Genomic DNA, 23,919 nt, shown 5'->3' on the forward strand with positions numbered 1-23,919 from the left:
AACAACATATAAAAGAAATGTTGGATGCGAATGTCATTCGTGAATCAGAGTCACCCTTCAGTTCCAATGTAGTGTTGGTGAGGAAACGTGACGGTTCACTTCGATTCTGTATTGATTGGAGACAACTCAATACGCGAACCAGAAAAGACGCTTACAACTTTTTCAAACTTGACTTGAGGTCAGGTTATTGGAATGTACATTTGGAAGAAGAAGAAGACAAACACAAAACAGCCTTCAGTGTAGGAAACCTAGGTTTCTATGAATGGAACCGATTAGGTTTTGGACTTTGTAATGCACCTAGTACTTTTCAACGGCTTATGGAACGTTGTATGGGCGACCTACACTTGAAGGATTGTCTCATTTTTTATGACATTCTGGTTTATTCCAGAACGTTTGATGAACATATTGAAAGGCTCGAATCTGTATTTTCACGACTTACTGAAGATGGTTTGAAGCTCAAACCCTCCAAATGTGAGCTCTTTATGTCATCTGTGGTGTACCTTGGTCATGTGATCAGTGAAGATGGAATCTCCGCTGACCCTGAAAAGACCAGTGCTGTCACTAAGTGGCCAGCACCCAAAAACATAAAGGAGCTGAGACAGTTTCTTGGCTTTGCTGGTTTTTACAGAAGGTATGTAGAGCATTATGCTCAGATAGTTGAACCACTCAACGACCTTCTGAAAGACCATGACACCACAGGCAGGGCCAGCAAGAGCAAGAAACGGTCCAAAAAGACCAATAAACCAGCTTTTGGTCCTGGAGTGACGCTCAAGATCAAGCCTTTGAAACTATCAAGAGTAAACTGACATACTCTCCGGTACTAGCATATGCACAGTATAATCAGTCCTTTATACTGCACAAAGACGCATCAGGTCATGGCCTTGGTGCTGTCTTGTACCAAAATCAGGATGAAGCAGAAAAGGTCATTGAATATGCCAGTCGTGGACTGAGGCCGTCAGAGAAACGCTACCCAGCACATACGCTGAAATTCTTAGCGTTAAAGTGGGCAGTTACAGAAAAGTTTCATGATTATCTTTTCGGTAACGAATTTGTTGTCTTAACCGATAACAATCTACTGACATATGTGACCACTTCTGCTAAGCTTGATGCCATTGGCCATAGATGGCTGGCATCATTGGCTGCATACAATTTCAGCATTAAGTACAAACATGGTAAGCGAAATATTGATGCTGATTCTTTGAGCAGGATACTTGGAAGTTTTTTCAGATATGGTCCAAGCCATAACAGAGGCATCTGAAGTATAAACGCCCCTAGCAGAATGTATTGACATTGATATCTGTCCTCTTGCTGCAGAAGAGGCCAGATCTCAATTGCAACCTGCACAAAGGACTGACTGGAGTACAGCTCAGGCTCAAGATCAGTATCTGGCTAGAGTACTTGACCTCTTAAGAAGCGGTTCCCGCCCCAGAGAGGAGGCACTCCGTAAGGAACCACACGAGGTACAGCTGTTACTCAGAGAATGGAAACGACTCACTATTTAGGATAAACCGCTGTACCGAACCACTACTTTAGATGGTCAAGTCGTTAAGCAACTAGTTTTACCTTGTGCATTCAGGGAACAGGCCCTTAAAGGTGTTCATGATAATGTTGGACACCCAGGCAAGGACAAGTCCCTGTGGTTAGCCAGGCAGAGATTTTATTGGCCCCATCTAGAACGAGATCTAGAACTGAAAATTCAGGGTTATACCAGATGTATTTTGAGGAAACGTCCTCAACAGACAGCTGGTCTGGTAAATATCAAGAACACAAAACCCATGGAACTGGTTTGCATGGATTTTCTGTCTCTAGAACCATCAAAGAGAGGACATGAAAATATCCTGGTAATAACAGACCATTTTACCAGGTATGCACAAGCTTTTCCTTGCATAAACCAAACTGCCACTACTACAGCAAAAGCCCTGTATGACATCTTTATTAGGTACTACTCATTTCCTGTATGCCTTCACAGCGATCCGGGCAGAAATTTTCAGAGTAAGGTAATACAGGAGCTTTGCAAAATAGCTGGACATGAAAAGTCCCGCACAACCCCATACCATCCAATGGGTAACCCAGCGGAACGATTCAACCAAACACTCATAAAGATGTTGGGAACACTAGATCCAGTCCAAAAACAAGATTGGAAATTCTTTGTAGGTCCCATGGTGCAAGCCTATAACGCCACTAAAAGTGACGATACAGGATATTCGCCCCACTATCTCATGTTTGTGTGGCATCCCAGACTTGCGATAGATATATTCATGGATACCGAGCCCGGGAATGAAGGATCTCCAGGCCCTACTGGTTACATACACAAATTGCAAAATCGCATGCAGCAACCCCATACGCTGGCTGCTGAGGCCTCTGCGAAGCAAGGTGTAAAGAATCAGGCATTTTACAACCGCAAGGTTAATGCCACCAGTATTGAGGTCCATGATAGAGTTTAAGTGAGAAAAACTCATTTTGATGGTAAGCACAAGTTGGCTGACCGGTGGTAGTCTGAACCGTATACTGTCATGAAAATTCCAAATCCTGACATTCCAGTATACAAGGTTAGGCGAGAAGATTGTAATGGTCCTATCAGAACACTGCATAGGAATTTACTGCTGCCAATAGCAATATTCCCTAGTACATCTCCCACATCAATTCACAAAAAGGGAACTCAAAATCCTAAAAGGTTACCAGATCACAGGCAAAACCCATGGATACATCCGATAGTGACTGTTCGTCCGAGTCAGACACTTATGTCATTCCGCAGCGGAGAGTAGGATATGTACCTGGATATTTCACAAGACAACGGACAAACAGTCCGGTTGTCAATGCCAATTCTGAGATTCTCAGTCCCTAAGCTCAGACACCGTCGGCGGTTGATAGTAGCAGGTCTGAGCAGTCAAACAACTCACTCAATTTGTTTAGGGATCAAAATTCCACAAATTCAGGAGTAAACTCTCATATAAGTGAATTAGTAAGTCAGCCAGTGAGTAACCACTCTCAAGGTGAGACTCAAACTTCATCACATACAACACAGCAACATACACCAAGTTACACCACATACAATAATACACCCAGAACCAGCTGGCAGACCCCAAAGGCTAAGACAACTTCCAGACATTGTGTACACACCGGTCCTTCTGACCTATGTACTAACGCGCAAGGAATTGTGGGTAGCACTTCTTTTACAAGTGAAAAGTAAAAGCGAAAGTAAGTCAAGTAATCGTGCTTCTGAAAATCGCCTTAATAGAGATTCAAAATCGCATTTAAACATACTAAATAACATTTCTTTAAACAACATTCCATTTTCAACACATATTTAACACCGTTTTTCTCATTATAGAAAAATATTCATTCCTACGCAGAACTATTTTGGCGGAAGCGCAAATCCCCAAATCAGGGGAATGTGATGCGTCCTAGCATAGAGATGACAATAAAGAAGTGACGTCACCATCTATGTATAGAATGGACCTCCAGATAGATATGGAGAATGGGTCATGCCAATCTATGCTCAGGACTATAATAACTGTAAAAAGGAGGTCCATGTTTATTATGTATAACTTCATTAGTATGCATAACAGTCCCTATGAAAATGCATTGTCTATCTGCTTTTCATGAAAATATTTAAACATATTTTAAAACAATTGTTTTAAATTGATTTTGTTTGTCCATGTTTTTATTTATCATATTTCAATTGTTTCCTAATATTTAGACCTGATGAATGGTATTGTTTAATTTTCATCTTGTGTACATTGTCTTCTAAAGTCAATGTGATTGATGGTATTACTGTTTACTAAAGAACAGTTTTCAGTATATTATTATCAGGATATATTAATCAATATTTTCGTCAGTAAATAGACTGTTTTAACAGATTGATTTATTTGCAATCTAATAATTTATATTGCAAATAGTGTGTGTACTTAGATTCAGCCTTCTAAATTAGATTCAGCCTTCTAAATTGAATTATTATTGACTATCAACAAAAGTGCATTATTTCGTCACGCACGGATTGAGCGCTGACAGTGCGGAAGTGTTTTAACAAAATGGGGATTACTACAGAAGCCTGGCGGGCGCGGATCGGAACCTTTTCACAGCCAGCTGCTAAAACAAAATCAAACTTTAAGTCGCTTCAAATCACACACGTATCGCTGTTTATACGTATAGTACTGTTTTTGCTCTTAGCGGCGCAGTGCATTGAGATAAACCCAGGCCCAGGCCCTGATCTGCGCGAAAGATTACCGCGCCAGAAGTATCTTGGTAGAAGCACGAACCGCGATAGTACATCCGTCAGTGAAAAGACTGCGACCGAAAGCGTTAACGTGGTTGACTCATTAAAAGACACCAGAGTCCGACCCGATCGTGAATGCCTAACTACTGTGCGTTCTTCACAGCAGCCGGGGCCGTCAGATCGAGACCGCGACACAAATCAGCTATCCCTAAACAACTGGCTCACTAAAGAAAGTCAGCAAACGAACGACGGCGACGATGATGGTTGTTCACTATTTTCTAACCATTCGGACACCGAGGGCGATACGATCAACGTCAATGTGGCCTCAATTTTATTAGAAATTCGTTCCGACGTAAAGAAAATGAACAAAAAATTTGACAGTCTTGAACATTCTGTAAATTCTTTAAAAGATGAAAACAAGGCAATACGAAAGGAAAATGAGGAACTAAAATCCTCTGTTACAAAACTATCAGAACAAATGAAACTGTATGAGGAAAAACTAAGCGAAACGGAACTTAAACAAGAAAAACATGATATGGCTCTTAGAAAAAACAATCTTAAAATATACGGCATGGCTTTCTCTGAAAATGAAACCGCTTCTCAAATAGAACAAAAACTTCGTAATTATTTTTCGACCGCATTAGGGTTGAATCAGGATGAACCACTATTGGACTACGCATATAGACTTGCAAACAAAAAAGATAGTCTTGTATTAGCTAGATTTTGTGCGTTAAAAAGTCGCGACGCATTGTTAAATGCTTTTTGACAAAAGCGCAAACAGGAGCACGTAACCGGTAGGGTAGTGGAAGATCTACCGGAAAGGATCCGTTTCTGCAACAGTGCATATCAGAGAAAAATCCGCGAGATTTAAGTTGGACAAACTTATAGTTGACGGCGATACTTACGTGTTCAACGTCAACACTTAAATGCCCATTTTAATTCCTAAATAGGGGTCCGGCCGAAGCCCAAACTGCAGTGTAAATGTAAATAGGTGTACATATATTAAAATATGCTCATTAAACATTCAAGGTCTGAAGAAATACGACAATGATGTACTGTTTGATAAATTTTGTAAATCGTTCGATATAATCGCTTTTTATGAAACCTGGCAGAGAAGTGCAGATGAATTTAATGAATTTTTAAGTGGCTATACGTGTTACTCAAATATAAGGTTCTGTGGAAATAAGCGAGGCACAGGGGGCGTCACAGTTTTTGTGCGGGATACGTTTAGTCAGCACTTTAGGCAAATATACGACAAATTTGATGATTGTGTAATATTAACTGTATCGAAAGAGTTTCTATGCCTTATGCAGGATGTAATCTTGTACTTTACATACATTGCCCCAGAAAGATCACCAATTTACGAAGACATTACCACAAATGGCATTGAAAGTCTGCAGGATAAACTTCTTGCCATTGTATCAGACTTCCCATCAGCACACTTAGTAGTAGCCGGGGACCTGAACGCAAGGATAAGTGACAAACTAGTCTATATACCAAACGATGACGTCAATTATATATTCGGTGAAACTGCATATCCAAGTGACACGTTCTGTACGCCACGGAGAAATAAAGACGTTACGCTTAATAGGTTTGGTGTTGCTCTCTGTGAACTTTGCTCCGTTTTTGACATGCATGCATTAAACGGACGATCAGATGGTGACAAATTAGGCGAATTCACATGTACTGCAAACGGCGGGAAAAGTGTAGTTGACTATATATTGTTCCCAACATCGCTTTTAGAGCATGTTAGTCACTTCGAGGTTGGGAGCGAAGACTTTTCGGATCACTTTCCGTTAAAACTGCATTTTAAGTGTAACAGCAAAAATACGCACCCAGTTGATTATTCAAACCTAAAAACTGCACACCATTTAAAATGGAATGAAGGCTGTCGTGAAACGTTTATAGAACTTTTCGAAACGCATTATACCGCCTTTGAACGGCTGCCACCAAACGGAAACGCTTTTGACAAATTAAACGCATTCATGAATGTTTTTGAACAGGCAGGCGCGTGTATGAAGAAGAAACGTTGCGGCCCGCATAACAGATCAAATAATGTTACTCAACCTGAATGGTGGGACACAGAATGTTCGAATCTTAAATACGAGAAGTATCGAGCTTTAAGGAAGTTCCGTACGACAAACACAAGTGGTGACTTCGAACAATATAAATTAAACAGAAATAAGTTTAAGCAAACGTGTAACACAAAAAAATCAGAGTTACAGCGATCGACACGTGAACAGTTATGTAACAATAGCGCCAAACCAACGAAATTCTGGGATCAATTAAAAAAGGCTAATATAAGTAGAAACGATTCGAGTGATTTGATTTCTGGTGATGATTGGTATAATTATTTCCGAAAAGTATTTGACAATGCGGAAATGAATGATGGTGACCATATCGACGCACTTCCTGAGCTAGCAAGGGAGATAAATGCCGATTATTTAAACCTAGATATAAAACATCTTTTTTTGTAAGAAAAAATGTAAAAAAACTGGAGTCCAAAAATAGAAAGAAAAAAGTATGGTTGACCAGAAATGATAAATATAAATTTTATTGAAAACTTTTGAAAATGTGTAAAACATCACTTTAACAAACATATTCATATATCAGTATTCATATATAATTATTATACGCTATAAAATTAAAGAGATTTTATTAAAATGTTTTCAATATTTCTGTATCTTTTATTTTCTTGTGTGTAAATTATCATTTCTGGCCCACCATACTTGTTCAAGTGTACTATTTTTTGACTCCAGTTTTTTACATTTTTTTCTTACAAAAAAGGATGTTTTTTTCAGTGTTTCTAGTGTGTTATATTTAAAAATACTCTTAGGAGGCGTATTTATGTGGGGGCTAGGGGGCTAAATCCTCCCCCTCCCAGCTGGCTGGCTAGACACGATTTTTAATAAAAATGGGCCCCTTACAGTTTCAATCCACTCGTGTATTTCCTGTCATATGTCCCTAATTAAGCCATAAACAGCTGTAGATTTGTGTGATTAGCCCCCAGGCATGTGTACAGACGATCTAACCTTCGTCAGCTAAAGTGCACGCTTCATTGAGTGTAAGTAATAAACTGCGCTATTTGATTGGCTGACGAAGATACATTCAACTAATGAAATTCATCCATACATTTAGCTAAAGATAAATGTTTACAAAAGGCTGCCGCATGAAACTTGTGAAAAACAATCTTTCAATTTGTAGCAATTAAAGAGTTTAGACGAACGCAATGAACAATCATTATTATTATTTCGGTAATTTCTTTGATGAATTTAATTGGTATTAGCTCTTTAGAGTGATAATCCTTTTGAGTAACAAGTTATTGCCAGTGAAATTCAACTGCACCCTTAATAAATGGCAATTATTTTTTTTTTGTTTTAATTTGTTTTTTTTTTACAAATCGGGCTAACTGCTTTGATGTTAATCCATAGTTTTTAAAATTAAAAAAGACTCAAAAATGAAGAATTACTTTGCTACATGAAACTAAATCATTTTCTTAAAGCGTGACAACATCGAGGCAGCAACACCCGAATTAAACTACACAAGAAACCTAACGATTCCCTTTGTTGACACTTTTGTGAATGAAATGGACACCCGATTCAGTGATTTGCAGACTAAGGCAGCCATGGGATTAAAGTTTATACCTGAACAAACGTGCTCCTCTCCTGTCAGTGCTAGTGACCTTGAATGGTTCAATGATGATCTCCCTTCCCCTCAGTCCCTGCCTGGCGAGTTGCACTTTATATGGCAGGCTAGGTGGAAAGGTGTACCCAACCCACCTACTTCCCTTCAGGGCTCTGTTGCACATTGTGATTCCAAGCTGTACCCCACCATTTACACTGTTTTGTCCATATCATGTGTGTTCCCTGTCACATCATGCGAGTGTGAAAGGAGTATCAGTGCCCAAGGACTTGTTAAGACAAAACTAAGATGATCAATGGGTCAGGACAGGTTGTCCGCTGTGTGCCTGCTTTCCATTCATAGGGACATGGACATAAACATTTTAATGTTGTACCTTAGTTGACCTAGTAGGATATCCAACAAGGTTAAATAGGAGGTCCACCCATCTAACTCCGTTAAAAAAGTTATGGATACAGATAATTTCTCCCACCACTTTAGTGGTTTGAGAGACATTTGATTTACCCCTGTGTCTGTTCGTGTGTCTGTCACACTAGATGTGTGAACTCAAGTTCTTATTTGTTTCACATGCACTTTTATCATGCAAAATGCTGATTAGATAGCAGGAAATCGCATCATTTCAATGTGCCATTTAAAAAAAAAATCGATGACAGAAAGGGGACACCCCTCCTGCACCCTCCCCTGTTGAGCCCCCCCCCCCCTCTGAAAATTTTCTGGATACGCCTCTGCTCTAACACTTTGCTCTACAGTGGTGTATGTTCCAGCTGGTAACAGTGGATTTATGAAGAAAATAAGAAAATGAGGACTTTGGTCGCCCAGGAAGAAAGTGGTTTTTAAGGTGAAAATATGTGATTATTTACTCTTTTTGAAAGGTTTCATTACAACTTGTTCATATATCACTGAAGTGTATGCTATTTTAATTATGCATATTGCTCCAAACTTAATATAAAATGCTTTTATAAGGAATTATTCTTTAACATTACCCAACCCACTTCTGACCATTTTAGGAAGTGATATGTCATTAACTCGTTATACAGACGATTAACAATATAATGTAGGATAACCTCTTAGCTGTAAATAGCTAACACTTAAGCTATATGAAAGCCGATTATGTTAATGTTCACAAGTGAAACAAAAACAAAAGCATACCTTCAAATCCATGTTATGCACGAATTCTTATTATATATCCTATTGTTTGTTCCCAAAAGAATATCACCAGACAATAGTCTTGGATTTTTCAAACAGAAAGTGGGAATTCCATAATTATACACGTTCTAAAAATAGCCGCATATTGGGAAACATGTTATCTACACGTTAATACAGCGGTCGGACAGCGTTACATTCCATGCTTCATTAAATATGAACTATTAAACAAGTTTTTTTTATGAAAAAGCGCTCTTAGACACGCTTTGTATACGTATACTTTGATAACAGATGGCACTTCGATACCAGATAACAACAAAGCCACGCGCGAGAGGTAAGTTCATCCGTTTTTTTAAAAAGTTTTTTTCATAAAGATTAGTTTTTTTTAGACAAGGCGCATGGTCGAGTTTATGAATGGTGTATGCTTCCTATTGCAAAGAAAAACATCCCGGAAGAATGATAGATTTTTCCCCAAAAAATAGAAAATTCGGTCGGAATACAGCATAAACTAGATGAACAGTAAACATTTCAACAAAATAAAACTACTTATAAATATTGCAAGAAATTGGTTGATATTCCAGCATGTAGAGTAATCACTGTTCTTCAAATACGGAAATTTTGATAGTATTCAATGAAATATAAACGAAGATAGAGCATGTTTTAATAGGTGGTATTCATGAAATTGCGGATACTTTGATTCCCGATATAGGGCACTTCGGATAACAGAGGCTTTCAACAAATTGGGCACTCTGATAACCGAGTTTTATCTTCTACCTGAAATGCATTTATGTATATTATATCTATTCTTACCAAACATTTTGAAGTACGAATAAATTTGCATTGTCAAGCCCGACACATCGGGAATCTATGCATAACGTAATTACATACACATGTTAAATATAACCAATGGCGTTGTTCGTTTTCAAAAATCTTATTACTATTAATTTATATAATTAATAATACAAGTGCAAATTTTAAATAAGATACGAATGCTTATTTCTGAAGTAATATATTTCAAATGACGATCGAAAAAAATTGTCTTAATAATAAATTTGTTTATAAATGATAAATTGAGATTAAGAGATTTGAAAATACAACGGATCATGTGGATCAACACGACTGTGTTCAATTGAACTTATAGCAGGACTCTAGATAAGGGGAGCAAGGGGTCTTAAAGCGGCCAATACACCTCATACAATCCTTTGTCATTGGTGCTCATTAGAATTGCATCATGAAGACGATACTTATGCGTAGCCACAAAATTTAAAAGAGATTGGAAAACTCCCTTTATATTGAGCTCTACTTATAGGAAGCACTTCCCTTTACACTTCCCTTTCCCTGTTATTATCATATTCCAAAGGGATAAGAACATATTTCAGTAATTCGTTTTTAATTTACGTCAGTACATACATGTTTATTTTTTGCCTGCTTACTATAGCAGTATTCCACAGCGAATTCTGCATTTCTGATTCACTAAATCGAGTGTGTTATATCTGGTTAAAAGTGTCGAGTTATCTGGAATCGAAGTGCCATTGTCTTTGAGATGATCGGTAAAAGAAGTTTCCATGAACATTTGGCATCCGACTCTTAAAACATTTGAATTTCCTCAAATACGTTATTCAACTAAAATTTAACATGTTGTAACATTAATGGACATATTGATCTTATATTTCGATTAGTTGGCACGTTCTTGATTTATTTCCAAGTATTTTTATTTTGTTGAAATAAGTACTGATCATCGAATTCATGACGATTATCGATGAAATGTTATCTCTTTTTTTATAATCCACTGTTTTTGTACACGACTTTCTTGCTCCGCATTACGAAGTACTATACCATTAATCGACCAAACAATGTTGCGTGTCTGAAAACCAAATGAACAGAACATAAATACAAAAAAGCTGAAAAACTCAACTCTCGCACGTGGCTTTTGTTGTTATCTGGTATCGAAGTGCCATATGTTATCAAAGTATCCGCATACCCGGCGTGTTAAATGTTTGTACTGTCATTTATGAATCTACTTAACATAAACATGCAAAATACGTTAAGAGTATACAAACTGGCTGTATTATTCCATTAAAAAATATTTTGATCTTGGCTGTGTTAAAAATGATGTACTTCATCGACCATCTGTAAATATGCTGTGTTGTAATATGTGTTTACTCGATCATGGGCTTATTGTCTAATGTATGTTGAAATAAACTCTAATCAAGCAGACGCAGCTCCACGATGACATTATTGTAATAGAATAGTTCAATATATTTTTAATTATATATGAGGTTTCCCTAAGATAAAATCAAAGAATATATGTACATGTAAAATAAATCATTGGTGTTGTGTTTATCTAACAACTTTAAGTGGAGCAGTAAATGAAAATAACAGCTAACGGCCTCAGCGACTCGTTTTAAGCGGGTGCAAAACTCAAGCATTAGTAAAAAGTATCTCAACATTTTTTGTTGTTTACTTTTCACATTAAACACTTATAAAGACAAAAAAAGCATCCCGCATATTGTATCATTTGTCCTGTGCAAGGGCACCGAACTCTACAAAGAATATCGACAACACAAAAATAACGTATTTAAAAAAAGAACATATATTAAGTGCCCATGTTGATATGCAGAAATCTGAGAGACTAGTTTGCGAAATAACGTATCCAAAATTTGTGAAAATTGCGAAGTGATACGTATGCAAAGAATATTGGGACATACGAAAAAAACACATTTCACTTTTGCTTAGTAAAATGAAACATCACTAGCAAGTTTCATGTTGATATGAAGATAACTGAATGATAGGTTTACGAAACAATTACACGTATACACTCAATTTTGAACATAACTCTGCCAAATATATCGAGGCATACACGCTTAAACCGTCTTTTAACATCTATCCAGTATAATCATCATATATGTAAAGTACCGCGCTGATACGCAGAAAACTGAGAGAAAAGTACACACGTGTAAAGTGAAGTAAATTATCAACAATTTGCCTCAGTTGCAGGGCGGTAAAATCTGCACAAAATATCGCGACATACACACACACGATTTTCTTTCATGTTCTTTTTAGTATAAATAACTATAAAATGAAATCAATAAAGTGTCAGGTTGACAAGCAGAAAATTAAAAGACTAAATTTCGTCACATTTCAAAGTATCAGAGTATCAAAATTTGACTTCATTCAAGGGCACACAAATCTGCAACAAATATCGCGACATAAAGGCATAAACATATCTAACGTCTGGTATTTTAACTACAAATGAACAACAAATCTGTAAATTTGTATGTGGTAACGAAAACAAACAACAACAGAGAGACATGTTCGCGACACTGAGTGCACATGTTCTTCGACAGTAAGTATAAAAAATACCCCCCCCCCCCAACGTCACACGATTGTTTTATAGCTGGTTTAAACCCGTCGTTAATCATTTTAAGGAATGTAAAAGCAGTAAGTAGTTAGGTGAATACAAAGCCAGAGTTATCTAGCCCGATCTAATATTTGAACCGGTGTATAGGAAACTGCGCCTAATGCATATGCGCATAGATTTGTAAACACCTTCTCAGCCCATAGCAACTTTTGCCGATTTTCATATACATTACCAATAGAAACTTAAATCGAATTTCACACAAATTTGTGTTAAAGCTGGTAAAAGCTCTTCATAAATCATGTAAAGCGTGGTCAAATATTTATCTGGCCAAATTATATGGGCAGTGTTTGTGAAAAGGGAGTTTTAAAAATGAATGTGCGTAAAGTGTCGTGCGCAGTCAGCACAGGCTAATCTGGCATGACACTTTCCGCTTTTATGACATTTTTCGTTGAAATGAAGTCTCTTCTCAGCAAAAAAATCCAATTAAGGCGGAAAGTGTCGTCCCTGATTAGCCTGTGCGGACTGCACAGACTAATCTGGGACGACATTTTACGCACATGCATTATGCCCAGTTTTCTCAGAACGCGACTTTTATAACTAAGCCGGAACTCCTTGAAAACCGGGCTTAATGCATGTGTGTATGTATCTTACCGCCAATACTTGATTCTGGTTTAGAAGAAACTACCTTTACATTTAAAAATCCATAACTCGTATATCTAGTTTAATTTTGAATCTCATAAAGCTGAGAAACACGCAGTAAACTGATTAGTTAGCGCTAAAAGGAACACATGCTAAATGATGTAAAGATAATCTTCATAAGTTGGCTTACTACCAGGGCACATATTTCTGTATACAATATCGCTAATTTACGCAGATAGTGACTGCACTTCTACATAAGATACATGGAAATAAAAAAAATGTCTGGTTTCTTGCTGATGCGATTCAAACTTAGAGACTAGTTTGTGACAACAATTACGCACGTTTATTGACGTATTCAGATTATGCCTACATTCAAGCCTATACACATATGTAAAACATGTCGCGACATACGCCAAAAGCGTGTTGGACATTTCTGCACAGTATACAAACATATTTTAAAGTTTCCTTTTGATACGCAGAATACTTAACGACTAGTTTGCGTAACAAAGTACAAATGCACACCTATGTATAAAACAATAGCCATTTTTAAAGGGCACGTATATTTGGATCGAATATCGAGGCATACACGACACTGTGTAAATAATCATATTAAGTATCCAAAATAACCGTAAAATAAAGGGCACATGACTCTGCAATAAATAAAAAACACTCATTAAAATAACAAACCATGAAAACTGCTGAAAAAAAAACTTATATAGGCATACAAAGAACATACAATGAACCGTGGTAATTGTAAACAACGAGGCACTTGCGTATTTAGTCTTCAATAACTTTTTAAATATTTATTTGAATCAACAGGATTTATACCGAGGTTGAATTGATATCCGTAGATCATCCTGTGCGTAAGAATAATATCGAATAAGAATTGTAAAACATTTCGAAAATTCCGACGAAAAAAATCAGAAATCATCCGTTAACCGCCATTTTTAACAACAGTTACTATTTGTCTCACTTACGTCACGCCAGTTACTTGCGTACGATCCAACCCCTGTGTAACATATAGACTTACACAGTCTTACAATCTTACAAATATATTCTTTAAAACCACACGATCTTACCTCCTGTCAATTAGTTAAGACTGGTAAATAACCATAGTTTACATTAATTGCTCTCATTTCAATAATATTTTGCTTGACAAACTAAATGGACATGTTTGAGTTTAGTGAAGCTTAGGTTAGAAAATTGCGTAAGACAAAGCAATTTACATTCCAGTAATTCGGTTTTTCATTACCTTACTTCTTTTAAAAATGTCTGGTAAGGGATGCAGCACAATTACCGCCACGTCATGCTGTAATATCTCAAAGGACTTTATGTAATTATGTGTTATCATGAGCTAGGAAAACTGCAGTGGGCAGGACAAGTCGTCTAGAAACTGAAGCAGCGATAGTTATTTATTGTCATTATAAGATGAACGCAGGCAACTAAACCTATAATCAATGAATTCTTAATGGAGACCACTTACAGGCAGAATGAAAGGCTTCAATTTTTCACTGACTCGAAAAGAATACCGGTATAATTCATGAACATAACTTAGTAAATAACTGTAAAATAGTCCAACTTCAGAAATATAAGATACACAAGAACAAATCGGTATTGTTTATCTGTATGTTTGCTCGTTTGGATTCTTTGCAGTTTTCAACAGTATCTCAAATTTACTTACAACATGGTGATAGTTAAACTAGTCACATTTCTTTAAGTACATGACATATCGATTACATATATACATGTTGTTTGTAAAGGTGTCCTGAGTCTCCATATCTTCTTGTCACTTTTATTACATTAACCGACAAGAAAGAATGGGATTGTGTGTGTTCTATTGATAACAATATTAAGCACTTAATCATACACGTACAGTTTTCATCTTACGAATGCCTTTCTGTGTGACGAGCAATTGTACTAGACAAATACTTGCTTTTATATAATACGCATCTCAATTTATTATCCGTTTTAATTATGTTGCGTAATTTTAATTTAAATGTATTGATGATTTGTTTCATATTTCTTGTTTGAAAGATTCGATTAATTATTTTTCAGGGCATGTTTTTTTCAAATTAACAAACACATTAGAACCAATGAGAACAAGTTTATTTGAATAGACACATCGCATGCCTGACATGATCAAGTGGTAAACCTCCTACTGAACAATATGGAACTGTTCTATGGTGAAATTATTGAACAGCGTAGCTAAAATAAGATAGATGGATAATTCAAACACCAATGAACACATATGGGTCTTTGAGTCCAACATAAATAAATAAATACAAATATATAATATAATTCAACATGTGTTTGGTCATAAAGTCTGAATGATATCCAATAGATTAAAACGTCATCAAAGTTGATTTTGAAACGACTGAATAAATAAACATGATGTGCAGAAGTAAGCCATTGTTTGAGCATGTTGTTTCATCCTCATTAAAAATGTGCTTTATGCGGTTAGAACCGGATATTATAGTTCATAAATACATTGTGTAAAAAACATGACAGTTAGAGTTAAAGATATTTAAAGAAGCTATGACATTTATAACAGTTTAAGAACGTTAAAATGAAAAGGTCATTTTAATGTTGCTTCAAAAAATTCACACATTAGTTCAATCCGTACCAATAAAATCACATAGTTGTACTGTGCAGTCTAATGGAACGTTCAGCTTTAACACACATATTTTCTACAATTTCAGTTTGTTTGTATTTTCATATAGTTTCTCGAAAACGAGAAATGCTTTTAGATGATTCGTTTAAGGTCTTCTGAATCCATTTGAACTTTTAAATAATTAAATAGCATGTTGTTTTTTCTACACATTCATTGAAATTTTTTCATAACACTATTATAAAAGGTATTGTCAATAGCAGTCTACACCATACCAGACGGGTTGATTAGAAATCCATACTTGTTTTCAGTACAATACATCAGGGACAATAACGCTACTTCAGCAGCGATGAATATGCAACGTGCTCTGATATTTTTAAATACAAAACAAAGACAATTGAAATAAAACAAAAACGACGACTGTATTAAATAAGCTGTATATAGATGATACCCGATGCCAAGAATGTCAAAGGCAAACACAGATATAGGTATACTATGAGACGTCTTAAACCACGGATGATATTACTTTGAGTACAGTTAAGTTAGATGCATGTTTGTAAAGTGTATTTGTTGGTGGTGCGTTTTGTTTCGTCGGTTAATTACACTATGATTAAATGACTATGATATAAACTATGATATACACAACGATGTGTCTAATATTCTATATAGTTTAGGGTAAACAAGTCATCGATTCATACAAAACGAACAAAATCACAAGTAATGTCTCTTTCACACGTGTGGTCGGTACATTTCACGGGTAATATATCCGTGTGTAAAAGGTGTGAAAGGTGTTATATACAACGTAATTTAATTGATTATTCAATTAAAGATGATTGGTACGTTAATTAATCGGCTTTACTTGTAATTCAAAATAAAATAAGGGCGAAACAACCCACTTGTAAGGTCGAAACGACCCAGGGCGAAACGACTCAAGGTTACCTAGGGCGAACAGGTTTTAGGGCGCAACGACTTGAGACCACGCCTGACAATCCGTTTCTGGATACATTTGTTTTAACAGCAATTTCATACCAGTTTAGAGTAAATTTATTGATTTTTAGATTAAATTGTGATGTTTTTTAACTGGTTTTTGGTTTAAATATTTTCTTTACAATACTGTGTGAGAGTGTTGTGATTGATCATAGTTCAGTGTTTTGTTGTTTATTTTCAATGTCCATTGACACAATTAATTGACCGGGTTCTTCTTCGAATACAGCACTCCTTTTAGATGAAAGATTGCCCCAAAACAAAGAGTTGATTTATTTAGCAGGTGCCTTATTCGTCTGCTTGCTTTAAGATTCTGATTTCATTTCCAGTCGGTTAATATTAAGGCATTTTACTGTTAATGATTTAATCATGTGAAATTAAATTGCTTGGATTATTTTTTTTATTAATATTTACAATGAATGTCTTCTTAAATGTTGTTATTCATATATACAGTGTAACCTTAAATTGAGAATCGCTATTGTATTGTCTTTTTCATTGAAGAATTTGTTACATTTTACATTTATATTGCAAATTTGGGGGAAGTTTTATTTATTTCAATTCTATCTGAGCTTTTAATTGTATTGTAAACATTGTAACAAAAGAAGTAATTGCTTTTTATGATTACATTTTTTATTCAGCACTATGGTTTAAATCATGTCTGCACAATAAAATTAACAGGCGTCTATATTTTAATGTAACATGTGACTGGACACTCAAGAAACAAAAAAAAACAACAAAGAAAAGATACAACTCATTCAAAATTACATTTTTTTTATCAATACAGTACTTGTAATGAAGAGTTATTTTCATTTTGTTGCATCACATAATTTGTTTACTATGTCATTGAAACTAATCAACAGGTCTTAACTTTCTTTTACACCCTGTCTCAATCTTAACAGGGTTCAGTTTTTCAGTACATAACTTGTCGGCACCAAATTCAATCAATGTCAAAAACAAAGAATTAAAAATAACGAAAGTTGGCAAGCCAGTATAAAACATGATTTTATCGTCTGATGCATTAATGCCTTTGATGGTTATTTCTGGTCTTTCGGTATTTGTGGAGATTTCATGATTTCAGGAGTTGCCTGTACACCGACACTTCCAGAGCTGCCATCGCCGACACTGGTGTCATAAGCATGTTAATGTTTAGTTATACTTATATTTATCTTTAATAAACACAAAAAATGCCAAACCCTTAAGAATACATAGCCTGACATTTAAGGAGACAATAAATATTGATATCATTACCGATGAAATGATTCAATCTGATCCCAGGAATGACTATCTCTGTGAACTTGAATAATCATCAGGACTGATCAGCACCTTCAAACACCTAAACAAATGTAATAGTAAGATATAAATGCATGTTTCTGTACATTTAATATACATACATAGAGAAACAAATATACTGACTAAATGCAGATAACAATACAGTTTAAATACACAGGAGGTACTTCATACTAAAATTCAAATAACCAAGTGTATATTAAGCCTAAGGGATACACTGGAAATAAGGGTTTGATGTTGTGAAATGTTATTTAATGATATTGCTACATACATGTATAAATATCTATGATCTGAGTGTCTTCATATAACATACATTTAACTGTTGTTTTCTTGCATTTGCAAAGTTTTAGTAAAAAAGCGTGGTCTATAATTAATTTTGATTGCATACATTATACATTTTATAATCTTCAAATACTGTGAAAAGCATGAGATGCATACATTATTTAAAACGCGTTGAAAGGCTGAAACAGCAATGTATCACCTTTATTAGAGATTTACATGTCTTAACTTTCTTGGTAGAAAGGATCTTGTGCACAAGGTATTTTGTTGGCACCTTGTTCCTGTTCATGGAGTTCGACCAATTTCATCCACAAATGACCAGAGCATACCCTGGTGTATCTGCAACATCCATATACACACAAGGGTTTAACTTAATACCGAAAAACAAACGCCAGAACACCATACATTTGTCATAGTGATAAATGAAGAATGGCAAATAATTTAATATACACAGTGGGGTAGGGTGTTGGTGTTTAATCCACTGTAATTGTACCAAGCAATATAGATTGAATAATAGCTCTATGTTGTATTAATAAGAAAAAGTTTTCATTATAAATGCCATTTACGTTTATTAGAATACAATTTCAGGCATTCACGGGATAGAGGATCTGATTGTTGGTGTTTACATTGGTGTGGTCCAGTAACATAAATATTCGATGACAATCTGCTCAAATTAATCATTCAAATTTAAGATTAGCAAAAATGGTGTAAAATTTCAACAAATTTGGCCATATTCAGGCAGGGCACCCGTAATGGGCACCTTTCCAAATATAATATAATGTATTATTTTCTTAATCAGCATCATTTCACTGAACTACATGCAAATTGTAAGGCAGGCTCTCCATTTTTTCTAATCAAAGCGCTGTAGGCGTTAAAGGCCTGGGGCTAGGTTAAGTATGACGTAAAATGCATTTAGGATGTTTTGTCCAAATTTATACGGATTGACCCTAGCGGTTTAGTGCAGAAGCTCAGAGACTGCAAGGAAAGACAATAGTTGTGTATATACTACAGCGACATAGACGGTGGAGGACAACACGATACTGGTTGTGGGAACGATAACCTTTTGTTCAACTTTATAGATCTGGTTGAGGTTCGTCTACATAGGCGTTGAAGATATACAACAACAACGTGGCCGCAAAAAACTGTTATTGTTGGCGTCAAAAAAATACCTTTCAATAGCCTAAAATAGTTTTCTATTACATAATTAACAGATCAGGAAAACACTCATACTTCCCTTGTAATGTGTATACAAAAGAAAAACCACTTAAGCCCAAGTCTCACTTTTGCCGGTAGAGCCCCGGTCCATCCCGGTTTACTATCGCCGGTCGACCGGCGAGGACCGGGATGATTCGTAGAAATTTTTTAACGCAGTCACACTATTTCCCGGTTCCACCCCGGTTGAAGCCGGTCAACAGCCCGACAGAGTCCCGGTCAACCCGGAATGGCTAAGGCTGATCCCGGTCAAGCCTAGGCAGAGCCCCAGTTGTCGCCGGTAGTGCCCCGGTGAAAGCCGGCAGCGTCCCGGCATATTCCCGGTTGTCGCCGGTAGTGCCCCGGTTGAACCTCGGTGAAAGCCGGCAGCGTCCCGGCAGAGCCCCGGTATACCGTAACGACGCCGGCACTCACCGTGTCTACACCGGCATCAGACCCCGGCAGAGCTACGGCAACGCCCCGGTGTCACCCCGATCATCGCCGGTAATGCCCTGGCGGAGACCCGGTGAATGCCGGTGGCTTCCGGCAGAGCGCCGGTTTTCTTATGTACCGTAGCTATACCGGGACTCTAACGGCATGCACCGGGGCGTTGCCGTACCTCTTCCGGGGTCTGTATGTGCCCCGCTGAAGATACGGTGCCGTTTCGGTTGTTTCCGGTGCCGTCCCGGTTGTTTCCGGTGCCGCGCCGGTCGTTGCTGGTTCTTCCCGGTGACTCCCGGTTCATCCCGGAGGTATTACACATTTTAATACTTTCCCGGTGGAGCCCCGGTTTTTCCCGGTCGTCCCCGAAGGAGACCCGGTTCATCCCGGTAGAGCCCGGATCACGCACCGGGGCTCCACCGGCATCAGAGTGAGGCAGGGCCTTTTCACTGCTAAAGAACGGTGTACAGATTGTGTACGTTGTCGAACGTATAACTTTTCGCGCTCGATTTGCGCGCTCGATCTGCGCAGTGAAATATCATATCCGGTAACTTCGTATATTTCCGAGAATGATCATGAATATTTGTTGTTGTTTTTTTCATTTTCTTATTTCTTGAATGTCTCGTTAACGCAAAAAAAACACTGTCTTAAAATATGTTTATAAATACCAAATGTAATGTCTTAAGGTATTAGCACTCTAATGGGACATGTTGATTTTCTCTTCTTTCTTAGTATTGTTGTATTCTGCATTGATCATTTAAGAACAATATATTTTTTTCTGACATTTTCAGTTTTGAACCCCCCAAATTTTTCTCCATTTTTTCTGAGCCATTTATTTACAAAATTCACTCTCATTCATCCAAATATTGAACAGAGAACACTTTTTAGTATGTATTAATAGATAAATGCATAATATATACAAATATGATAGTTTATAACATGTGAGAAAACTTCAAAAGGAATAAAGACAAAAATTAACAAACAAGTGATGTCATTATCCTTCGAAAACGAGAAAAATTGCAATCTCTAGTCTTTTTTGAATAAATTGTCAAAAAAATGGCAAAAGGAAATTACAATCTTCGAACATAGATATCATCGACAATGTATGCTTGAATGAAAAAAAAAAAAAAATGGGGGTCACCAGTGAAAACGAAAAGTTCCTTCTTTACAATCAAGGTTACCCCCCTTTTCCAGAAACGCCATACTGAATTTGAGATTTTTATATGTGAGCATAAAGATGAGCTAAATGTTAAAAAATTATTATAAATATATAAAAAAGAGGAAAAGCCTATAATAAACTCATAAACATATAAACACACATACATCTCATATATCATGTGTGACATGGAACCTACTCAGTGCAGTAAGATATGCTAACCTAGTTTGAAATTGCACGTGAAATGCGTTCTTCTATAAATAAGACTTGAAAATGTTATAGGGAAAAAAGAACATTAATAATTAATTAACAAGGCACATTTAATCATTCAATCAAACACGTTTAAAGGAAAATAGATTTATCAATTTATCAATGACTAGTGATACTAGTAATAACATTACACTTATTATGACAAACAAAACAAGGGCTGTTTGTAAAACATACATGCCCCCCATATGGGCTGTCAGTTGTAGTGGCAGCCATTGTGTGAATACGTTTTTTGTAACTGTGACCGGGACCTTTTACCTAGTGACCTGAAAATCAATAGGGGTCATCTGCCGGTCATGATCAATGTTCCTATGAAGTTTCATGATCCTAGGCGTAAGCATTATTGAGTTATCATCCGGAAACCATTTTACAGTTTTGAGTCACTGTGACCTTGACCTTTGACCTAGTGACCTGAAAATCAATAGGGGTCATCTGCCAGTCAGGATCAATGTACCTATGAAGTTTCATGATCCAAGGCGTATGCATTCTTGAGTTATCATCCGGAAACCATTTTACTATTTCGAGTCACTGTGACCTTGACCTTTGACATAGTTACATTAAAATCATTAGGGGTCATCTACATGTCATGATCAATGTACCTATGCAGTTTCGTGATCCTAGGCCTAAGCATTCTTGAGTTATCATCCGGAAACCATTTTACTTTTTCGAGTCACTGTGACCTTGACCTTTGACCTAGTGACCTGAAATTCACACCGGGGTCATCTGCCAGTCATGATCAATGTACCTATTTAGTTTCATGATCCTAGGCCAAAGTGTTCTTGAGTTATCATACGGTTACCATCTGGTGGACGGACCGACAGACCGACGGACTGACCGACATGTGCAAAACAATATACCCCTTCTTCTTCGTAGGGGGGGGGGGCATAACAAATACATGATTGTCATGGTAATTCTTTGAAGAACTTCGACAGGTTGGAATAAGTGTCTCCTAAAGACGCTTGGCATTGACGACTCTCGGCTGACAGAGTTATTCATTATGAAAATGTTCTTGAGACCATTGCGTTCAAAGATCATTTTAAGATGCATAAGGTTGAGTCCAGAGCCAGCTTTAATATTTATGTTGTTGCAGCATTGAACACATGACTGTAAACAAGAACACTCAGTGACTGCAAGTTCCTAGCTTTTTTCTGGGTTGAATTTGAGTCCATAATCTGTCTGGTTTCATTTTCCTCCTGCACAGGTAATCAGCATATCACTGAAAAAATAACACCATTGTTCCTTAGAAGTTGATATTTGACTAGTAGTTATATTCAGGCAGGTTCATAAGAACTTCAATAAGTTTCAGTCGAAGAAAATTATGCATAATTGCAAATTGTGTATGAATAATTTTAACCATTTTTATTTATTAAAATATTTGGTCTTTTCTTATTTATTTGGCTTCAATAAGCCTTCTCACAGTTGTTTCTATAAATTGACAACATTTTCTTCATGTTATTTAACAAAACAATCATATACACATGTCAAATACACAAGCGCTTGTATAGGAGTAAGAACTGACATTAGTGTTTCATGAGAAGTGTGACATAATCCATTATGATATGCGTCATCGTTTTTATTTATTCAGACATTCACGACATAGCATGCCATTACTGGTACTTTATATGATACACCCTTTTAAACTTGATTAATAAGTAAGTGCAAACACCACATATATACATTCTTCATCCAAATGTTAATACCAAATACATGTATTATCCCTACTGGATATGAAACTGACTATTAACGTTACATTTTATTTATTACTTAAAACATTGCTTCTACATTAACAATAACATAAATCAGTGAAATACCTACTTCGTTTCCATCTTATAAGCCTGTCTGATCTAAAGGAGATAGTTGAAACTTGATGAATGGTCTTTCCCGCATGTATTTCCATTTTCTATAAGTTCAATTAATCATTGAAACATACAGTGTTGATAAAAAGTAATTAACCGTTCCTGGACCACCAATGTTGATGATTATTGCTAAAAAGAAAATAAATATGCAGCATTTTAATTTGGATAACCATAATTTAGGTGATCACACAAGTAGCAGTCATTGGCATATCATTTTCAGAATAGTATTTTTTTTATTCAATATAAAACATATAATGTAAACATGTGCATAAGCAAGAACAAAGTTATAACATGCAGCAATGATAATGTTAAACAAATTATACAATATATGCTAATATTTATATATATTTTTTACCTATATATAATAATTAAACTATATATGAGTTGCATAAAGTGTGGTAGATAAACAACTGGACTAGATTATGAAAGTTTAATGTGTTTCCATTTTTGTCCAAAAACGTTAAGTGTATCGTTGTTGAGGGCTATTTCCTTTTCAATTTGGATCTTTAGTTTTAAATAATTTATGAAACAGTTCAAAGTAGGTTTTTGTTTTTTATTTTTCATGCTGAATATAAAATATTTCATTAATATAATAATGTGGTTAACAGTGTTATTATTTCTGGTATTTTACAAGTATTTACACCGAAACTGATATTTGAGATTGACAGTTTTATTCTTAATTGTTGTTTCTCTAGAAAAGTTGTCAATTGCTTCCATAGAGATTAACTATGTTTACACTCCCAGAAAAGGTGTTCTATTGTTTCAATATGTTCACTACACATATCACATATATTTGTGTTGGATAGTTTGCACTTAAAAAGATATTTATTTGTAGCTTTGATTCTCTGGATG

At 36.2% G+C, this 23,919-nt stretch overlaps 1 protein-coding gene across 11 annotated transcripts in view; it reads right to left on the bottom strand.

Annotated features, from left to right (window-relative positions):
• The window catches only part of LOC127877467 (uncharacterized), a 192,362-nt gene that overhangs the window by 17,815 nt on the left and 150,628 nt on the right, over positions 1 to 23,919 (bottom strand). For 2 of the 11 annotated variants that reach the window (XM_052423383.1, XM_052423379.1), the window contains exon 1: positions 9,005 to 9,115. The exons of the other annotated variants lie outside the window; for them this stretch is intronic. In XM_052423383.1, the coding sequence (XP_052279343.1) occupies positions 9,005 to 9,016 (12 nt within the window). In that variant the 5' untranslated portion in view covers positions 9,017 to 9,115. Of the gene's footprint in view, positions 1 to 9,004; positions 9,116 to 23,919 lie in introns of those variants that run through there. 11 annotated transcript variants of the gene reach the window in all.

The sequence above is a fragment of the Dreissena polymorpha genome, chromosome 4 (genome assembly GCF_020536995.1).
Source record: "Dreissena polymorpha isolate Duluth1 chromosome 4, UMN_Dpol_1.0, whole genome shotgun sequence".
NCBI lineage: Eukaryota > Metazoa > Mollusca > Bivalvia > Myida > Dreissenidae > Dreissena > Dreissena polymorpha.